This window comes from Balaenoptera ricei, chromosome 7 (assembly GCF_028023285.1).
Source record: "Balaenoptera ricei isolate mBalRic1 chromosome 7, mBalRic1.hap2, whole genome shotgun sequence".
In the NCBI taxonomy this organism is placed as follows: domain Eukaryota; kingdom Metazoa; phylum Chordata; class Mammalia; order Artiodactyla; family Balaenopteridae; genus Balaenoptera; species Balaenoptera ricei.
Window position 1 is genome coordinate 29,930,700 of NC_082645.1, and position 22,940 is coordinate 29,953,639.

Sequence of the window (22,940 nt, forward strand, 5' to 3'; positions counted from 1 at the left end):
GTTTAGCTTTTATGTCCCAAGATTCCTCCAGTCTCCTCTCAGTTGCCTTTCACCAGGACCTCTACTGTTTTTCAGAGCACCCTTGCTCATTCCCTTGCAAATGAATCACTATTTCTCTAGGAAAAGATTTGAAGCTTATCAGTTTTATGGCCTCCTTGCCCCACAGGCAGTATCTCCAGGTCAGGTCTCTGGAGTATGGAGTGAGTACAGTGATGTATTTCTCTCCCAGTGAAAATCTCTGCTCTAGGAGCTAAGCACTTAGTGGAATGGGGGTAGAGGAGGGGAATGGCACCCTCAGGTCTTCCTGGCTTGGTCCTCCCAGTATGGGACTCCCACCTTACAGGCTGCAACAGTAGCAGTCAGTGCTACAGCAGCACCACACCCAAGGTAGATCCTACATTCCCACCCCACCCCCCCACCCCCGCCATCTCTTGGCCACATTCACTTGGGAACTTAGCTTCATCAATAGAATGGGAAGTGTTGACATCCTGCTCTTCCCAGTAAGATGGATACCTGAGCCCCAAGGGGGAAGAGGGAGCGCAATCAGAGAAGATACCTTTTCAGTATTTTAAAATTTGTCAGAGACTTGTTTTGTGGCCTAGCATACAGTCTAAGTGGAGAATATTCCATGTGCACTTGAAAAGAATGTGTATTTGTATTCTGCTGTCGACATGTGAATGTCTGTTAGGTTTAGTTGTTTTATGATGTTGTTCAAGTCCTCAGTTTCTTTATTGATCATCTTCCTGGGTGTTCTATATATTATTGAAAGTCAGGTATTGATATTTCCAACTATTATTGAAGAATTGTCTGTTTCCAGTTTCATTAGTTCTTGCTTGATATAGTTTGGAGCTCTGTTTGCATATATGTTTATAGTTGTTATGTCTTCTTCATGGTTCACCTTTTTATCAATATGTACTGTACTACTTTGTTTCCTGTGATAACTTTTGACTAAAGTCCATTTGTCTTATTACTATAGCTACCCGGCTCTCTTTTGGTTCTTCGCATGGAATATCTTTTTTCATCTTTTTACTTTCAACTTATTTTTGATTTCCATAAATACATGGAGCCAAAAACATACTTTTCTAGTTTTGTAGAAATTGGCTTTTTCTTTTGAGCACTTCTTCAGTGCTTCACCATTTACAGCTCTGCCTTAGTCTTCACTTTCTGCTTGCGTGACACCTAAAGGTCAGCCAGAGTTGATAGCTTAGGGTCTTCTCACATTTTTTCCAAGGATGTGTTTGGACTCAGTTATGCACATGACCTTCTAACTTCACCTGTATGTGTGAGAGCTTTTAAAAGCCCTTTTCTCCCAAGTATCTTTTTCAGTTTCTTTCTCCCCAGGCTTTCCTATCTGGCTGTCGATGGCCCCAACACTTATCCCTGTTCCAGACAGGTACAGTACTACATTTGCTTTTAAATGGTTTTGACAAATGCTGCCACCCAGAATGCTGCTTCTACCCTGCAGAAGCTCCAAGGCAGGTGAGACAAAGACAAGCCCTTAAGCTGATCCTTCAGGAAGGTTACCAGCCTGCACAAAGCACACCCCACTTTGCCATTTTCAGTGAGGTCTATATGCATGTACTTTACTACATCTGTAAATTTCTATCTATGTAGTTTAGGGATTCACAGATACACAAGAATGTGAAAAAATTCTTTGCTATGCTAGCAAATTTAAGATGCAGATAACTTCTGGTAGGAAGAAGAGGTTTGGTGGTAGGAAGATGGTTGTTTGACATACGGTTCTTTATATATATTCTAGATAGTTGACATTCTTTATGGTGAATTTATGTAGCTGAGTGTGTGTCTGTTACATATGCATAATAGAACAGGGGTCCTCAACCCCCGGGCCATGGACCAGTACCGGTCCATGGCCCGTTAGGAACTGGGCCACACAGCAGGAGGTGAGCAGCAGGCAAGCGAGCGAAACTTCATCTGCCGCTCCCCATCACTAGCATTAATGCCTGAACCATATCACCAACCCCCACCCCCGTCCATGGAAAAATTGTCTTCCATGAAAGCAGTCCCTGGTGCTAAAAAGCTTGGGGACCACTATAATAGAACATTAAATCTGGCACTCAAACATTTTTTTAAAGTAGAAAATTGCATATGTGTTTATTCTAATGTCTTGCTTTTTAAAATAAAGCTATAAAACATCACACTTAAAATTTTTAAAAGAAACATGTTTAGAATATGGATGAAACCTTTATTTGTTAATTTGTGTAGATTGTCTACAGTTATTCTCTAGATTTTATATTAGTTGCGCCCTTTCTGCAAGAACAAGAATAGGAAGTCCTGAAGGTCTTGAATGTAGCTGATGGTCTACTATCATTTTTTTTTTTTTAACGTTTGAAGAGAAGAAAAAGAAAATAGAATACTGGCAATAGCACTGAAATGGATATTAGGAGATCTCTGTCTTTGTCCTTCTGATATTTATCCAGCAATGTAAACGTGGGCAGTTTATTTTCCTAGTCTAGTCCATTTCTCTCATCTTGGTCCTCAACTGTAAAATAGGAGTTGGACCAGACAGGTTAAGGGCTGTTTCAGCTCTATAATATCAGGAGCAGCAGCATTATTCTATGGAAAGAGTATAGACTTCGGAGCCAGGCAAATTTGTGTTCAGCCACTTTCTGGTTAATAAAGTCTAAAGTAAGCTTTCTGACTTGTGTAGTCATTTTCTAATGGTTAAGATGGGGTTCTTAACATCCATCTCATAGAGTTGTGGAGGAATAAACAAGGTACATAATGTCTTGTAAGTGCGCACAAATGCAGTCTGCTCACCAGCATTCTTCATACTCCCATCACATAACTACATCATTTGAAGTAGTTGGAGAAAAGACAAAAATATTTGTAACCTTTTACTTGGTTCTCATATATATATATATATATATATATATATATATATATATATGGATTATGTTGTGAGTTACACTTGAGCAAGGTAAAAACTCTTGTAGAGGCATTAAAGAACTTTTGTTTTTTACTTTAGATTCTTTAAACTTATGTTTTATTTATTTTATTAGTATTAAATTAGCATCTTATAGAAAGTTAAGTATTAAAGGTTATGACTAAAGTTTTCGTTGACTTACCATCTTTGACCTAATGTCTCTCAATGTCTACTATTTGGAAAGTCTCTCTCTCTCTCTCTCTCTCTCTCTCTCTCTCTCTCTCTCTCTCTCTCTCTCTCTCTGTCTCTCTCTCTCACACACACACACACACACACACACACACACATACATTTTCTGTGGGCTAATGTAAGCATGCAGATAACTGATTTTCTACTTCTTTTAAAAATAATGACTTGTATCTCTGTTAATTAAAACATAATAACATACTTAGAAAATATAAACAAATAAAAATAAGCAAAAATCTCACCACCCAGAGGTAGCCTCTGTTAATACTTAGATATATATCTTAGCAGCATTATCAGTGCCAAAGTTCAACTCAGTGTGTCTATGTGCCAGTCTGTTTTTCTTTATGCACCCATACTTGTAATAACTCTACAAACATACTTCATTTTATTGTGCTTCACTTTTTTGCGCTTCACAGATACTGCACTTTTTACAAATTGAGGGTTTATGGCAACCCTGCATCAAACAGGTCTATTAGTGACATTTTTTCAACAGCATTTACTAATGTCATGTCTCTGTCACATTTTGGTAATTCTTAAAATATTTCCAACTTTTTCATTTGTTATGGTGATCTGTGATCAGTGATCTTTGATGTTACTATTGCAAAAAGATTATGATTCTCTGTAAGCTCAGGTGATGGTTACATTTTTAAGCAATAAAGTATCTTTTAATTAAGGTGTGTACATTTTTTAGGCATAATGCTATTGAACATTTAATAGACTACAGCATGGTGTCAACATAACTTTTATATGCATTGGGAAACCAAAAATTTCATGTGACGCACTTTGTGATAGTCGCTTTACTGTGGTGGTCTGGAACCGAACCCTCAATATCTTGAGCTATGCCTGTATGTGCTATTTAAAGTCAGGTCCTTTAAGGCATACTCTGTTTAATGTTTTACTTTAAACGTATCTTGAATACTTTACCTGTCATTAAGAAAATTAAGTACATTCTTAATGGGTTGCATAGTTCTGTGTATATAAATGTATCACGAAAACATACTACGCTTATACTTAGTTATCTTTTCCCACAGTTGTGATACTTGTCTCAAGATGAATTTCTAGGATGAATCTGAGAAAAAAATTTCTTTTGATACTAATTGTAAGATTGTCCTACAGAGAAGATTTGCCAGTAAAGTAATATCTGCTTGTCTACAGTTTTCCTGGCTATAGGAATTGACAGTTTAAAATGATCTTTGAAAATAAATACTATAGGTGAAAAATGGTATGGATTCTTTTATAACTGATTACAAAGGAGGTTAAACTCCACTCTCCCCCTTTTTAGCTATTCTCCTGCAAATTGCTTCTTCATCTCACTTTTTCTGAATTTTTTTGAAATCATTCTTAGTTGACAGAAACCATATAATTGGTTCTCATGGACATCAAATAACACTATCGGCATTTTTATACTTGTAAAGTAGTAGTTTATTTATTAGCATCATTTCCTTTCCCTTTTGCCAGAAATTTCACCATAAAAGAATGAGAAGGGAGATTATTAAAACAACTTTACAATTTATATACATTCCCGCAAGAAATGTATGAGAGTGCCTATCCTTAAACTCTCACCACTGTTTTTGGATTATCACTAGTGTCCTGGGTTACAAAACGGCTTCTTAACTTAGTTTTAATTTATACTACTCTAATTATGAGTAAAGTTCTTTTTCTGTGAATTATTTGTATTCTTTTTATTTCTAATTTTTAGGAATTCTTTATATATTAGGGAAATTACCCTTTTGTGTGCTGTATGCATTGCAGATACTTTTCTTGGTTTGTTGTTTTCAGGGTTGGTTATTGTGGCTTATTTTATTAGCTTGCTTCAGAATCACTGGTAAAAGTATTGACTAGGACAGGGCTCTTTCACATATTCCTAATGGGTAAGTTGATAATCGTTGTCCTTTCGGTACATTTATTAATTGTGAATTTGCTTAAGAGAAATATCCAACTCAGGTTTCTGCTCCTATTTCCACCTTCAACCCAGTAGAAAACAGTGGTAGTTTTACTAGCCTGTGGCTAGCCAGGAAAACCAGCAGCTTTGCTGCCAAATCAGGTGGACTTGATTCGGGGCTTGATTTGGGGCCAAGAAGGGAGTGGGAGGAACTTGGCTTTGTCAGCTAAAAGTAGCAAACTTGGTTTGAAAGAAAGGGGACAACCTGCAGCTTTGCTAACCAGGCAAAAAAAGTTAAGAATAAAAAGCCAAACAGATATAAGCAGCTATACAATATGGTGGAGATGGATACTACAGTTAAGTCCTAGCAAGTTACTAAAAAGAAAACAACCACCCGTAGAAAAACAAATGAGAATCCAGAGTTGCTACAGTGCATTAACTAACATGTCCAGCTTTCAGCCAAATATTATGAGATATGCAAAGAAACAGGAAACTGTAATAAATATTCAGGGGAAAGAACAGAAGCCACACATAAAACTACATGTTGTACAATTCTGTTTACATGGAATTTCTAGATAAGGTGTAACTATGGAAAGCAGATGAGTGGTTCCCTAAATTTGGGGGTGGGAAGGACCTTTTGGGATGCTGGAAGTACTCCAAAACTGTATTGATGAGTGTACAACTGTATAAATTCACTAAAAATCATTGATCTGTACATTTAAAATGAGTGAATTTCATGATATGTAAATTATACCTCAGTAAAGCTGTTAAATATGGAGGGGGAACCAACATCTTTGATGGTACTCTGGATCTCCCTGTTGTGACTACCTGTTTGCTGTTCTGTTTTCAAATGTAAATAACCATTTGTGGTTTATAAAAGTAAGTGAAGATAACAACTGGAGGTACTTACAAGCAGTACCTAATTTTTATGTAGAAGTGAATAATTCTTGTTAGTGACAGTGTACAATGCTCTTAAATTGTATATTCACTTTTCTTTGAGGCACTCTTCCTTCCTTCAACCATTTATCTCCTCTAGCTTACTTAATTAAGAGACATCCACTTTTCTTCACCTCTCCTTTAATGCTGATTGTGACTTTTAAGTGCTCCTCATAGAATGTTCCCAATGTTATCATCCTGACTTTCTTGCCTGGCTACTTTGCTGATTGCCTAGTTCATTGTGTCATGCTGCAAGTACATGATGTGACAGGAACTCTTGTATGTGAGGAACCTACATAAATACATTTGGGTGAGTATATTAGTATAGATGCCATTATTGAAAGGGGGAATTACTCAAACAATCCATAAAGGAGTAGAAACATGATATAGTGCAGAATCTTTGTGCTACAGCCCTTTTCCCCTTAGACCTCTGTAGTAATTAATCCTGTTTTCTATATGTATTTAACAATGAGGAGAAAAATGGGGCCATCCTGATCTTTGTTCCTTTAATCAAACATGATACTTGTGATTTTTTTTAATCTTGGTGGTTTCTTATTTCTATTGTTTATTTCTAGTACAGATTTTGAATGTGCGTCTTCATTTGTAGTTTGGCATTTTTTTATACCTTTTATATCTTTTTGTTTTTATGTATCTTTCAGGTAGCTTTCTTCAGTCTTTGTTTTCTTATTTCATTCTATTGTTTCATTGGTTGTAGACACAGAGCAGATATTTCCTTCTGCATTTTGAATGAAGTCCTTCCTTTTTTTCCCCTTAGTAGTTTCTTTTTATAGGACTCATGTGCTTTTCTTCACTCATTAATTATTCCTAAATGAAAACACTTCTCCAGACTTGATTCCTTGTACTGGAATGTAATCTCAACACCTTCATCCATACCCCTGCAAAGTGCAATACTTACGTAGCTCTTCTGGATGTTGCCTCTTTTGTTTTATAGACTTTTCCAAGTTGCAAAGCACCATCTAATCACTAATGTCCTGGCCAGGTTATGATGACTAATTATGTGTCCAAATAGATGTAGTTTAAGAACAGCCAATTGGGAGGAAATTTTATGAGACGGTACATATTATCTGGTAGGGAACACTCTGATAGGGACAAAGTCTTATCTGAGAACCTGTGTGTCTGAGATAGAGGGAGATTTCTGTGGAATATAATTCTTCAGCATTGCCTGTTATATCTCATTCTGTGTTTTTAGTTGGTCAGAACTTGGGGGTCTGGGAGACGAGTAATATTTGTAGTTTCCAGGGCTGTTCTAACTTCGTAGCCCTTTTGATTTTCATAAATATGTCAACGGAAAGGTGAAGGAAGGTGAATCAGATATTAATTGTTATAAGTTTCCATGTTATTTTGTGATTTTATGTTTTTGATCTTACTGTTAAGCTATATGTTATTTTTTGATTTGTGACAGTTTTGGAAAGTATGCCTTTGTATAATAAAATCTGTAAGTATTAATTTCATTCAGATTTCAAGTGTTATATGGCATAAAGTTTTATGGTTTTATTTCTTAAAAAATTAATTTTCATTAAATGAAATCCTCACGTTTCCTCATAATGTAATTTGAGAAAGTAATTGTTTTATGACTGTTTAAATACTTCTTCCCTCTTGATTCAGTCAGTTAAACTTTTTGATTAGTAAATGAAACTTCTTTTCTTTGTAGTAAAGCACTCAACTGTGTGGGATATTGCATAAATCTTAGAAGACTGCAATAAAGCGGCAATGTCTCGAGAACCCACCCCACCTCTCTCTGGAGATATGTCTACTGGTCCTATAGCAGAAAGCTGGTGTTACACACAGGTACATGCTGTTAAAAATGCCTTCTTTTATGTCACTTACAAATTGTGTAGTATTTTGAGAATATTGTGAAACACTTTGGCATTGTTACTAGAAGGTTAGAAGAGTGGGTCAAAGAATGTTTAACATGTGACAGGTCAAGAGTGTAAAAGTCATCATTGTAAAAGTGCTTTTCTGAATGTTTTAGGTTAAAGTTGTAAAATTTTCCTACATGTGGACCATTAATAACTTCAGTTTTTGTCGAGAGGAAATGGGTGAAGTGTTAAAAAGTTCAACGTTCTCATCCAGCCCCAGTGACAAAATGAAATGGTAAGATGTTTGTTTGTTTTGGGTGTTTGTTTTTGATATGATCATCGGCTACTTTAAAATTTTGTTGTTACTGTTTCTGAATGGATATTTGTCTAATTTTATATTAGATTTGTAATAAGTTCCTAATAGTATAGAGAATTGTAAAGAACTGTGAGGCTATTGACAGGAGTGCTGTTCTATTATTTAGATTTAACAAATGATTTCAGTATTGCCTCTCTCTTGAATGTTTAAAGTATTATTTTCCTCCTTGTGAGCCTATTGTTTTATTTTAGGTGCCTGAGGGTAAATCCAAAGGGATTAGATGATGAAAGTAAAGACTACTTGTCCTTATATTTGCTTTTAGTCAGCTGTCCAAAAAGTGAAGTTCGAGCAAAATTCAAATTTTCCCTTCTGAACGCTAAAAGGGAAGAAACAAAAGCAATGGGTAAGTGATTTCCAAACTGACTTGAAGAAGTCTCTCTGTAACTATGTACTGTGACTTCCGCACTTTTACTTAGAGAAACTTAGGATTTTTTTCCCTAAAATCTAAAATCTGCTCAACCCAAAACATTTCATTTTGGCTGTTAATTTTAAATGCCAGTGTAGAGTTACAGTTGTTTTACTAAGTCTTAGACTTCCTAAGACATGTAAAATTAGTTTTAAATCTTAATTAAAATTTAAATTTTTTATGCCCTAAAATGACATTCACTTTTCACTTGTAAAAATAGCTGCTGTCAGGGCAAGATGCCTGGTTCAATGCCTGGCATATATAATAGGTGTTCAGGAAACATTTCTTTTTCTTCCTTGCCATTTTTGCCAGATAATAAAATCTGAAGAACAATGTGAAAGGAGTTTGAATGTCCTGATATTTTGTCACTAGAATTTTTTTGAGCAGTGGGCTGAACACTGACTGAAAGGAAATCAGTTTTTCTTAGTCTCAGGACCTATTAAATTCAGTTCAAGCTTCTGAATTATTGCCAGCTGAAACCATGTAGCCTGGCACTTCATAACAGAAGATCATTGTAGGAAATGTACAGTGTGCATAGTAGGAAAATACATCATGAACTGCTGCATTAAATTTGAAGTGATTTCTGGAAGTGAATAACAAAAATCAAGTACTAACCTCACTACAAAAAACCCTCCAAATACACACTTTAATAATATATTTTGTTGCTAAGGTAATACATAGTTTCACATGTGTTTTCACATTGTCTGACATTTAAGACAGGCGAGTGTCTTAGTTCAGGCTGCTATAACAAAGTAACATAGACTGGGTGGCCTATAAACAACAGACATTTATTTCTCACAAATCTGGAGGCTGGGAATCCAAGATCAGGGTGCCAGCATAGTCAGATTCTAGTCTGACTGTTCTACTTATAGACTGCCAGTGTTTCACTGTGTCTTCACATGATGGAAAGGGCTAGGAAGCACTAATCCTTACATTCATGAGGGTATCTACCCTCATGACCTCATCTAATCCCACTCACTGGCCTCTTAATACCGTCACTTTGGGGATAGGGTTTCAACATGAAACTTTTGAGGGGATACAAACGTTCAGTCCTTAACATGGAGCATCTCAGTTAGATTTATTACTGGTTTTCTACCTCCAACTTGTATAACAGATAATGAATACTTTCTGTAAAGGACCTTGTTTATTTCATAGTATACAGTTGTTAATCAGTATGTTAGGCATTTGAAACATTTACTTCAGACATTTATTAAATCTTTTACTAATCATACTAAGACCGTCTTCTGGACTTTTATGAAAATTGTTTTTAGAGGTAATGGGACTATGTCTGAAGACCTAGAAATGATAGGGGACTTTATTTTAGCTTTTTTACCAGTTAATGGATTTTTCTCTAGTTCAGTGAAACTTAAATCAGTGGGATGGTTATCCCAGGAAAGCTTACAGGATGCCCTGGTGATATAGAGCATCCATTTTTAAAGGGAGAAACAAGAAATGAGAGGTATGTTTCTATGTTGGTTCTGATATTAGGTGATGAATAGTATGCGTATGCCAATGTATTTTAATCCTACTTCATTGTTAAAGGGCTTAGATTGTTTGAAAGATCTCTTCCTTCTCCTTGAGATTTGATCTGGCTTTTCTTCTACTTAGATACCTAGGAATCTGAAAGTGAGCTCATTGGTAATGGCCAGAGTTTGTGCTAGGCTGTGAAATGATCTGGTTCTACCTAATGTAACTCTTTTGACATTTTACCTATGGACACACATATCTGTAATTTTTATGATGGATGTGTTGGCCCAGTCCTATTTTTGCACATTCATTTAACTGTGTTATCATTAACAAAATGTTTCTTGGATACTTGTTTATTTAAACTTTTATTCTGTTTTCCACCAGAAAGCCAAAGAGCATATCGATTTGTACAAGGGAAAGATTGGGGTTTTAAAAAATTCATTCGAAGGGATTTTTTGCTTGATGAAGCTAATGGTCTTTTACCAGATGACAAGCTTACATTATTTTGTGAGGTGGGTACATTTTTTATTCAAGGAACTCAGTGTTTGGCTATATTTAGTGATAAAGCAAAAATATACACTAAGTAACTGGTATAATTTGTAATATTTTATATGTAAATATTTAACCACGTAAAAGCTGACTGGATTTTCTTAGAAATCAATGTAGTAGCCCAGTCTGAAAAAATTCTGTCATACTTTTAAGCTATAAATTGTATATACAGTTATACTACCACATACTAAATACTTCGTCCTCATAGGAAGACTATGGATGTGTATAGCTTCATATCAAGATTTCTGAATATCTTCTTCATTCTGAATAATTCTAAATAGATGGTCAGTATTTTCTGTCATATTCAGATTGATGATATTAAACATTATTACTAGTTTATCAGTTTGAATCTGTACTTGAACGGTAGTGAAAGCACCTGAAAAAAGGCTGGGAAGCTTTTTGTTCATTCAAGCAGTTGGGTTCATTTATTCAAATAGATGTTAGCATTATAAGCAAAAGCATCTCAAAATTTTTAAGATATACCTATGTCTGTTGACAGACTTATAAGATGTAATCATATGCATGAAATGTCATCTTTTGAAAGTTACCAGCATTGCCCCTTCTAATAATTTACACTTATGATTTGTCTTAATTTGAGGCTTGAACTTGCTTCTGTCATTGTTATTACATAGCTTTACCTATATGAATTGTTGAGATGATCAGGTAACCTCAGCATTAAATATATTTCAGTAGGTTACTGTAGACAGATGAGTGTCTTGGAAACACAATAACTTCCTTAACTGCTACTAAGGTAGCTTTACTCTTTTTATAGAAAATGTGTAAAATTTCTTGGCAAGATTTACAAACTAATTATATATTATGCTGTGTCAGAAGAATAATTGAAATATGGCCCCAGAGACTACATTGTGCAAATATAGTGCATCTTATTTTCACTTAGACAAGTTAAATGAACTGTATAATGAATTTGTTATGAATACAATTATTTGGTTGGTAAAGCGCATACCACAAGTGTCTTGAGCAGAGCTTATCATTAAATAATTTGATAAAAATATATACTAAAGCATTTGTTGCCAATAGATAAGATACTCTAAGTAGTATTCTAAATAATTGTAGGTTATGTTATTTAAGCATTCTTAACGTAGAATCTTTTCAGAATTTTAGCAGTTATCTTAAATTTCAGCATGTTAATTTTTTTTAATCACATAATCTTAGAATTTAAAGGACCCTAAAGGCTGTGTAATCCAGTTAAGAAAAAAAACTACTGCAGCTAAGTCTTTTTGTGAATAAGCATTTTAAGAAAATATTTCTTTTTTTAGAATTGAAATATTGTTTACTAAGTATATTTCCCTAAGTATATTTTATTGGAAACTAGACAACCAAAAAGTTCAGAATGAAGGCTGAAATTAAGATTTTTTTTTGATACATGTTTTTGAAGTATACTTTTTATTCACACGCTAAATTAAATTATACAAGCTAGTGACCTCCTAAAAATCAAACCCACCATGACATATATTTTAAGTTGACATTGATCAAATTCAGTTTTGGATACTGTAATACATACCTTTACTGATGTAGACCTTTATACCCTGGGCACTGTATTTAACATAGGTGGGCAAAAAGTGCTTTGAACAAACATTCCTTGTGCCCTTTCCCGCTTTCTTCCGTACCTCTCACTGATGCCCTTCCTTCTACAGCATCTCCAGCACTGCTTGCAGAAGAGGAGGAAGCATTGCACTGGCCTACCTAAAGAACTGCCTCCTCCCCTCCCCTGCAAGTGGTGCTGTAGACAGGTAAGGCAGTCTGGTGCTACCCTTTGGTGCAAGACATAAATAATCTTGCAAGCTCCATTCTATGAATCAAATAGCCAGAGGTAGAAATTTTTGGCAGTGTAAACAGTTCTGCCCCTTCTCTCCCAAAGTGATGCAGAAAACAGGAATTGAGGAATAAGTAGGAAAAATAGAAAATTGGTTAGATTGCTTTATCTTTTGGAATCCAACAGATTTTAAATAATCTCATGGTCCAAAGACCCATGCTATTCTATGGTATACAGAAGACTGTAATAAAGGTAGAATATACGTAATGAATTGTTCATAAAATTAAATTAATTCATTTAGAAGGACTTTTTTTCCCTCCTATTTTTCTGTTGCTAAGTTAACCTTTCTATTTTAAAATACTTTTGATAGTGGATGGAAGTTGGGTTTTATTCTCTAAAAATGACAAAATGGAAAATTGACAACCCGATTTCAATCAACTGCATTCTAAAAAAGGATACCTGTCTATGAAAGCCAGAAAGTCTAAGTCCCAGTATTCTAGAAGATGATATGAAATTGGACTACTAGAATTTTCTCACTTCAGAGCCAGTGTAAAGGATGGTTAGGTAGTTGATTAGAGTGGCAAAATTTGTAGTACTATGCACCTTTGGATAGTCTAGCTAGCCTTCAGAATTAGTTTAGAGAATTGAGAGTTTTAAAAATAGGAACCAGTAGTCCCAGATTTCCAGGGAAGTCACAGCTGATTAGAGCCTGCACATGTTCATCTTTAGTCTAAATTATATTCTCAGAGTTGATCCAAAAGCAAATTTGAAAAAGAGCTGTCAAATGAGTTTGAGGTTTTACGTTGTCAGTTTTGAGTATTGTGCATTTGCTGTTTTATTTTGAAAGAACAACAGTTTAACCTCAGGAAAGAATCTCAGCCTTTCTTCTGAATTTTTTACTCTAGGTTCCATTCAGTAAGAATGTTCATTGCCTATATTTGAATATGTACTAGAAAAAACAAAAATTTTACCAATTTCTTAATTATAGGTATCAAAGAAAATAATCATCAGAATTCATTGCATATCAGTTTTAATTAGATCATTAATTTCTGCTCTATAAATAGTCCCTTGAATACTCTTCAGAGTATGAAATGTTAGTTATGTCTTACTGAAAATTTGTGGTTGCTGTTATAATAGTATGTAGATGTGTATGCCAATAATATAAATTCTTCTGAATTGTGATTATATATACAAAGTACAAATATATCATCATCGGTATCTATGCCCGATAATGATGGCTTTATTTTTTGATCCTTTTTTCCTTCTATCACCTGATTTTTGTAAAATTTTTACATTAAATATATTGTTTAGAGTTAAGATAGTTAGACAATAAGTAGAATTTAAGAAATCCTTTCCTAAATTTAAATAATATGGTCACGTTTTCATGACTCCACTGCATACTTTATGCAAGTAATTGAATTGTTCAGTTTAATCTAGTTTCTGCTCTCTAGAAATTTCAAGAGCAGTGTTGATATGAACAAGTAAACACTGTCTTTGTGATCCTAACTAAACCCTGAATATTAATACCAACATTTTTGATTTATGTATTGTTAAGTTATAATGTATGGTGTAACAGAGCAATCAGGTAAGGATTAGTGAAGCTTTTTTTTTCTGTTTTGTAGTTTGTAAAATTTTAGAAACAATTTGAATAATTAAAAACTTAATAGAAGAATCTTTATTCATGAACTTATTTATGTGCACAATGTCTTGGCTCCTATATTTAGAAGAACATCTCAGAAGATTGTTGTGATAAATCCCTTCAGAACCATAATTGCATTAACGTACTACTAATTTTTTTAAAACTCCAAAGAAATACTGTCTAGTACAAAGAATGCTGTAAAAAGGGATGTAGGTCTGGTCTTCCTCTGATACTGACTAGCAGTGGATTTAGGACACTTTAGTTACCTTCTCTGGATCTCACTTTTTTCAAATTTTTTTTTAAAAATGAGGTGATTGGATTAGATGATTTCTATGATGTGTGATTCCAAAAGGTTAATAAAAGCAGAAAAACAAAATGGTTAATAAAAATATCCTCCGAAAATAAAGTTTTTCTTTAGAAGTGTCTATTCATTCATATGAGATAGATGTTATTACATCTGGGTGAATGAGGACTAATGAGATTTAATATTCTCCAAACATTTTATATTGGACCATTATAATACTTTCTTAGTAGCATGTTAGTAGTTTGGTCCAATTTATCCATTTCCATTTTATAATTTCTACATAGTTTACTGTATTTGTCCTTATTTATACCTACTTTTAATTAACAAAAGCCTTACGAAATATGTTTTTAAATGAACACAGTCATCTATTGCTGCATAACAAACAACCATAAAACTTAGTAGCTTGAAACAGTAGATAACTAATATAGCACTTTTTGTGAAAGATTGTTCATTGACTCTTGACACATTTGATTTACTAGTTGAGGTAGTATTTTCTTCAATGTATTAAATGTAATATGAAATTCCTGGTAATAGTATATTCCTTTTCTTAAAAAATTAGTGTGCCAAACTTAGTCAGTAGTGTTTTAAGACTTTATTCAGTATGTAGTCATCTTTCATGAGAGATAATTTAATCCATATATATTGGACTCCATATGAAAGCAATGTTGCAGTCATACCAAGTTTTATTTATTGATTATTTCATAGGTAAATAAAAGGTCTGCAAATCGAACTAAATTATATTTATATTGTTCTTACTCTTGATTTTTTTAAATAAAAGATTTCCATGAACATTAATAACTACATTGGTTTTGTGAGAATTCTTATACTTTAAAATTTAAATCAATATTACTAGATATTTAAATCAATTTGTTTAGAGATGAAACATATAGGGACAACACTTAAAATACTTCCCAAATTGCATATTGTAGGCTGTAGTTTTATAAAACATTTTAAAATACTCCAAAAAGTCATAAGTGTGATGCTGTGTTTTTTGAATGTATAATAAACATTAAATGTTGATAGGTCTGTAGTGTGAGGAAATAAAAATTAAAGAAATTTCTTTCTCCTCACAAAAATACCTTCTCCTTGTTTGAATTTGGAATCATTATGACCGTTTTCTTGTTGAGAAATACTTTTTGTGATTAATAGCTGAGCATTCCAAGGAATCATTAAGCCATTTATTTACATAAAATGTCACTTTAAAATGATCTAGTTCATTTCAAATTTTTTTCTATATTATTTCTCTCCTTTAAATTGTGTCCTTAAATTCACTTCCCAAGTATTACCATTTTTGATCAGGAGTACATTGAATTTTCCACATGATTTTAATGATAAGTTTAAGTTTAGACTTAGTAGCTTATTATTGATACTAATTTCTAAAAGTGTTTTTTCTTGCTGTCCCTTTTTTATTAGGTGAGTGTGGTCCAAGATTCAGTAAATATATCAGGACATACTAATACAAATACTTTAAAGGTGCCTGAATGTCGACTAGCAGATGATTTAGGTAATCTCTGGGAAAACACAAGATTTACAGATTGCAGTTTTTTCGTGAGAGGACAAGAATTTAAAGCTCATAAATCTGTACTTGCAGGTACTTTCTACTTTTGGTTAATATGGTACCTTTCTTTCATAAATTTGTACATTAAATAATGATGCTTAATCTTGTTACAGCTCGATCCCCAGTTTTTAATGCAATGTTTGAACATGAAATGGAAGAAAGCAAAAAGGTAAACATGGTTTAAAGGGCTAATATTTGTACAAATGTAGAATAGTGGAATGTATATTTTAAAAGCGAAGGTACATTTTCTTATGATTTTAGAAAGAAATAGAAGGATGGGGGAAATATGTTCTATCATAGAAAAATAGATGTAGCTTAATGTGGGTGAATATTCCAAATAACAGCTATTTTGACAGCTATTTGCTACCAGCTATTTCTGGTAGCAAAATAAGTGGGTAGTTGTTATGCAAAAGGATAGCTATCCAAAAGGACTGTACTGGTCCATAACTATTTGAGAGTTCTCCAGTTAAGATGTATATTCCTTCTTTCTAGACTTTGAGTTGATTTTGGAACTTGTTTTCTAGAACAAAAACAATTCCTACATTCTTTTTACCACTATAATAAGAGGATATTTATTGGATTTAATAAAGGACATAAATTATGTCATTATTAGTATGCATGAATTGTAATCAAGATATTACCTATTTGGTTTTCTCAGATATTTCTCTTTCACCTGTCATCTTGAAATGTAGTCATATTAAAGTCCAGAGGTTGATTTTTGCGAGGTGCATTACATATGAGCCTCATTGCTCCAACTAGGCAACTCCTGAGTTTATTTATATGGCTCAGCTTTATTCTCCCTGCAGAACTAGAAGCTGCAAGAAAGTAGCTTCTTTCTTTCCTTTGATTATTGGTCTGGGCAGGTAGTATGATCAGTCTTCTGATCAATGATGTCAAATGTTACTGTCATCAAAGGGTCAGAAAAGTTTGGTATTGTTTAGTGTTAAGTATTTAGCTTCTTTGATCTCAGGAGAGAAACCAAATACAAAGATACAGGAGTAAAAAAGCAACTAGTCCTCTTTGGACTTGAGTATGTCTCAAGTAAAGAGGTGAGGTGCCTGTAGATAATATTACATGCCGTTTTTGTAGGAGAGTTCTGAGGTAGTGGGCTCTGGTATGTTCTCAAATACCTGACCTTGCCTTTGCTTAAAGCTGGGACTAGAACCAGTGGTTATTGGGTCTTAGGCATTGTATTATGACCTAATTCTTTTCAACAACAAAAAAAGTTAATAGCCATCTTCTTCTAAGATAGAGGTCAGAAACTGAATACAGATGTATTTAGTTTGGCCTTACAGATTTTTTTGTTTTTGTTTGAACTCTTTTTAACTGAGAAATTGGGGGTTATATTCCTACATGGTAGTGCTTGACTTGGTGTACTTGTCTTAGACCTACCTGCTTCACTTTGCCTGCTTACTTAGCTTACTGAAGATTTACTTACCTCAATTTTAAAATACACTTTGGGGCTTTTAAGTTACTGTCAGTTTTGCTTTGGTTCATTTGTGTATGTGTGTGTTCTTGAAATATAACTTTTTTTTGTTGTTTTCAATACCAGAATCGAGTGGAAATAAATGATGTAGACCCTGAGGTTTTTAAAGAAATGATGAGATTCATTTACACAGGGAAGGCGCCAAATCTTGACAAAATGGCTGACAACTTGTTGGCAGCTGCAGACAAAGTAAGTAATTAGGTCTTAAAGAGCTGAAAAATGTCCTCAAGCTTGATGTATCTAGAAAACTATCATCAAATGAGAACCCGCAATAACTTGAAATATTGAACTAATTTATACTGTTTGTGGATGGCTCTTGAGAGTATTATGAAATAACACACAGTGGGATAATATAGAAATGAAATTTTTTTAAATCAATAAGACATAAAAATATCTTGAGCCAATTTACAGAAATGGCAGATTAACTGTAGACTCAATAGTTTTGAGTGTATCATTACCCTGTTTTATGAGAACACACACACAATAACATATATAATCTATGGCAATTTTGAGATATTCTTAGTGTTAAGATACAATGCATGACCTTTGTCTAAAAAAGGAAAAAAATATTGGGTATTTTTTTCTAATTTAATCTTGTATTCATAGATTTATTTTTTAATATAAGAGTATAGAGAAAAAAACAATGTTAATTTTATAATGTTCTTTTATAATGGTGATTTCCTGAAGGTAGGGACACTACAAAAATTTCAGGAAATCTCAAAGCCAGTAGTTCTCAATCCTCAAAGCACTAAAGCACTTTGGGAGCTTTCTCCAAAAGGATTAATGTCCATGCCACTTCTGTCTGTGTGTGTGTGTATGTAAGTGTGTGTGTGTATGTATGTATGTATATGTATATATAGTGATAATTATACTCATTTTGAAAAATGTTACCATTGGGAGAAACTGGGCCAAGTGTGTATTACTATCTCAATAAAAATTTAAATGTAAAAATGCCATTATAATAGAATCAAAAATATGAAATATGTAGACATAAATCTGACAAAATATGTTCAAGACCTGTATGCTGAAAATTATAATATACTGCTAATAGAAATTAAGATAGACCTCAATAAATGGGGAGAAAAATCTTGTTCATGGACTGGATATCTTAACATTGTTAAAATTCCAATTCTCCTTTGATTAGTAGAACCAACATGTCACTATCAAAATCCTAGCATGCTTTTGCAGGGGACAAATTGACATGCTGATTTAAAAATTTATATGCAAGTACAAGGACCTAGAATAGTCAGATAACTTTGAAAAAGAAGATCAAAGTGGAGGAGTCATAAAGGTTCAGTATTTAAGACAGCGTTGTATTGGTGACAAGATAGACAAATAACTCATTGAAGCAGAATATAGAGTACAGAAATAGACTCACATGTATGACTACTTAATTTTTGATAAAAGTGCGAAGATAGTTCAGTGGAGAAAGGATAGTCTTTTCAATAAATGGTGCTATAGGAGTTGGATAGCCTGTGTCCAAAAAGATGAACTGTGGTTGAACTCATTTGAAAAAACTTTGTATGTGAACTTCACATCATGTACAAAAAGTAACGCAAAATAGATTATAAACCTAAAAATCTTAAACTTCTTACATTAGGCAAAGACTTCTTAGCTATGACACCAAAAACATAATACATAAAAGGAAAAATGATAAATTGGACTTCAATGAAATTTAAAACACCTTTTATTCAAAAGACATAGGAAAATAAAGACTAGCCACAGACTGGGAGAGCATATTTGCAAAGCATATATCTGATGAACAACTTTGGGTTTTGTTTCTGTTTTTTGTTTTGATGATGAACAACTTTTGTCCAGAATGTAAATGATTAAGGACTTTTGTATTCAGACTGTATAAAGACCTCTCAAAACTCAATTATAAGTAAACAAAGTTATTTCTAAAAATAAAAATATTTGAACAGATACTTCCTAAAATAGTGTCAGTCAAGTATATCAAAAGATGCTCAACCGCATTAGGGTAGTGTAAATTAAAACCACTGTGAGCTACTTCTATAACTATATTATAATAACTAAAATTACAAAGACCATATCAAGTATGGTCAAGGATATGGAAAAATTAGGACTCTCATATACTGCTAATCGGAATGTAAAATGATACAACCACTTTGAAAGACCATTTGGCAATTTTTTTTAAAGTTTTACACTTACCATATTATTCAGCGAGTTTACTTATAGGTTTCTACTCAAGAGAAAAGAAAGCATATGCCCATACAGTGACTTGTATATGAATGTTTATAGCAGCTTTATTTGTAATGGCTAAAAACTGGAAACACCCAAATGTTCATCAATAGATCAGTGGAATACGATTGAGTAATAAAAAGCGTAGAACTGTTGATACATAGACAACAGCATGCATGAATCTCAAAATAATTATAATGCGTGGAAGCCAGACAAAAACAAATGCAAATTGTATGATTCCATTTATAGAAGACTTCAGAAAATGCAGACTATAGCAGTAGAAAACATATCAGAGGTGTTGCCTGGGGTGGGGTGAGGAAGAAGGGTTACAGAGAGATAGAAGGAAACTTTGGTGAATAATGAATATGTCCACTGTCTTGATTTAATGATGGTTATATGGCTGTATAAACTTATCAAAGTATACACTTTAAATATGTGCTATTTATTGTATGTCAATTTTACCTCAATAAATTGCCAAGGATGTTCTGATAACATATACTAATAACTAAGTTTTTAATGGTTATGATATGATTTGTTTAGCTTTATAACTCATTTTTCAGAATTAAGTAGTGACAACATGCCGTGTACTGACTGGTGTTTAAAATAGTAGAAAAGAGAAATATACTCATTAAGAGTATTGAGTAATGAGGGGTTTTTAAAGAATAAAACCCTATTTTAAAAATATCCTGTATCTTGCACTTATGCAAATAGAAATTTCTTAAGAAAAATTAGTCTTTCTCTTGAATGCATTAATTCATACTTTCTTTATATTTAAAGTAATTTAAAGACTTTTAAAGTACCCTCAGTTCAATGTGTAATGGGCTTAAACTTCATTTTCTAAGTTACAAATATCGTGTATTTAAAAACTTGCTAGTTTGAGTAAATGTTTAATGTTATGTTTTCCTTTTGGATAGTATGCACTGGAACGGCTGAAGGTCATGTGTGAAGAAGCTTTGTGTAGTAACCTCTCAGTAGAAAATGTTGCTGATACCCTTGTCCTTGCAGATTTGCACAGTGCAGAACAGTTGAAAGCACAAGCCATAGACTTTATTAATAGGTAAGCTATGCTTGTATTTCAGTGGACATGACACCTTCAACAATTTTTCACCGGCCTTTTTCTTAAGTGTGTTTAAATCTTCAATGCAGGTGCAGTGTACTTCGACAGCTTGGGTGTAAAGATGGGAAAAACTGGAACAGCAAGTAAGATGACATCAGTTTCTGACTTAAAGTTGATCTGCATACATGAAATTAAGTGTTTGCATAGCCTTTTGTTCATCTACAATAAGTATGAATCCAGATATTAGTTATATGAAGCAAACTGCCAGTTTAAAAAATAATAATTTGACTACGTAGTGGATTCTTGAGGCTATGCTCCATTGTAGATCAGCTTCTAATGTGAACTGGGATGGACGCTCTAATGTCTTAAGCACGTATGTTCATGTAGTATATAGCTGAGTCCAGGTATTTCAGTTGCTAGAGATCCTGCCCTTGCGCCTTCAGAAAGCATTTCTAAAAAGGTGGGAAATATTTATTTTATCCTATGAGGAAATGTACCCTCCAGATTTGCCTAGAAACTTGACATTTGAATGCTAACCCACTGCTTCTTAAGGTAGCCAGATAACTTGCATCACATGCTATATTAGGCTAACTGCCTACCATTCCAGAAATAGTAGCAATTTGATCTTTCCTTTCCCTGGTAGATTATAATGAGCAGGGTAGTTGTGACATCTTTCTAAGCCTGGATGTTCAGAATATGATGTAATTATTAGAACTTATTATTCCCTTCTTTTTTCTTCTTCACTCATTTTATTTATTTATTTATTTATTTATTTATTTATTTATTTATTTATTTATTTATTTATTTATTTATTTATGGCTGAGTTGGGTCTTTGTTGCTGTTGCCGCACACGGGCTTTCTTTAGTTGCAGCGAGCGGGGGCTACTCTTCGTTGGGGTGTGCAGGCTTCTCATTGCAGTGGCTTCTCTTGTCTTGGAGCACGGGCTCTAGGCGCGCGGGCTTCAGTAGTTGTGGCTCGTGGTCTCTAGAGCGCAGGCTCAGTAGTTGTGGTGCACGGGCTTAGTTGCTCCGCGGCATGTGGGATCTTCCCGGACAAGGGCTCGAACCCGTGTCTCCTGCGTTGGCAGGCGGATTCTTAACCACTGCGCCACCAGGGAAGCCCTTCACTCATTTTTAGAGTGACATTTTTACTCTTTGCAATTATTCAGTATCAGGAGTCAGGAGGTTGAAGAATTTGCATCTGCTTTTGATTAGTTTTTGCCTGTAAACCCTTAAACTCCATTTTTGCAATTTATCAAAAGTTGATATAAGCAAGTAAAAAAAGACAGCGTTAGAGACAAGAAAATGAATTTTGATTTATGGCCCCTTGCTTTCATCTGTTTTGATAGATTTGAAGTTGGTTAACTGAATTCTTAACAGTTTGTGAATTCTGTTTTATGAAAGTAAAAATTAGTGGCTATTTTTAAGATATTGGTTATTCTATATATTGGTCAGTGTGTGATAATACATTATCATAGTATGTGATCCTAGAAAAAATCAAATGACTGTATTGTGATTCTTTGTACTTTGCCACTTTCAAGCTCTAGTTTTATTCTGTTAAGAAAATATTTTGCCTTGTATAGCTTTTTCAATGTCAAAAAATATAAGCTTATTTTATATCCCATGTAGAAGCTGTGTTGTACGTAGAGACCTTCAATAGCTATTTGTTGAATTAAATAAATGAAAATGTCAGGTAAATTAAGAAGTATCTGTGTGATTCTAAACGAGTTGAAATTATAAACATGACGACACACTGGTAATTGGATGTTAGGTAAATTTTTTTAAAAATTGTTATTAGCTGCTATTTAGTGAAGCAAACATTTGTGTAGCATCTATTGTGTCTCAAGCACCATGCTGGGGTCCTTCATATAAAAACAATTATGGGGAAAAATCCTGTCCTTGATGAATTGATCTAATGACAGGAACACATCCATGAATATATCATTTTATTATAATATGGTAAGTAATGTGATAAAGAAGGGTATGTGCAGGACACTTGACTAAGGCTGGAGGTTTAGGGATGAAGATAACTGAGCCTTGTCTTAAAACAGGAATAGGAATTAGCAGACTAAGAAGGAAATAACAAGCATTGCAGACAGCATAGCTTGAATCAAAGTATAGACACATGAAGCAATAGTTGATCAATCGTTTGATAGATATTTATGTTTATTATCCAGTAAATTCCCAGGGCACTGTGCTTACTTAGTACAAAGAATTTAATGGTGAACATGACAGATGTTTTCCCTGCCTTCATGGAGTTCATGTTTTAGCAGGAGATGTATAAGAATTAAACAAGTAGTTGAAGTTAAGTGTAATAATAGGTAATGTAGAGCATACCCATCTGAGCATATAGCAAAG

At 33.8% G+C, this 22,940-nt stretch overlaps 1 protein-coding gene across 6 annotated transcripts in view; it reads left to right on the forward strand.

Annotated features, from left to right (window-relative positions):
• SPOPL (speckle type BTB/POZ protein like) overlaps positions 1 to 22,940 on the forward strand; it is a 61,101-nt gene that overhangs the window by 32,331 nt on the left and 5,830 nt on the right. For 4 of the 6 annotated variants that reach the window (XM_059927766.1, XM_059927767.1, XM_059927768.1 and 1 more), the window contains 10 exons: positions 7,621 to 7,757; positions 7,942 to 8,063; positions 8,336 to 8,487; positions 10,402 to 10,529; positions 12,222 to 12,317; positions 15,697 to 15,874; positions 15,955 to 16,010; positions 17,394 to 17,516; positions 20,441 to 20,583; positions 20,673 to 20,726. In XM_059927766.1, coding sequence (XP_059783749.1) covers positions 7,680 to 7,757; positions 7,942 to 8,063; positions 8,336 to 8,487; positions 10,402 to 10,529; positions 12,222 to 12,317; positions 15,697 to 15,874; positions 15,955 to 16,010; positions 17,394 to 17,516; positions 20,441 to 20,583; positions 20,673 to 20,726 — 1,130 coding nt within the window. In that variant the 5' untranslated portion in view covers positions 7,621 to 7,679. Of the gene's footprint in view, positions 1 to 7,620; positions 7,758 to 7,941; positions 8,064 to 8,335; positions 8,488 to 10,401; positions 10,530 to 12,221; positions 12,318 to 15,696; positions 15,875 to 15,954; positions 16,011 to 17,393; positions 17,517 to 20,440; positions 20,584 to 20,672; positions 20,727 to 22,940 lie in introns of those variants that run through there. The other 2 variants (XM_059927770.1, XM_059927771.1) reach the window with 2 other exon arrangements.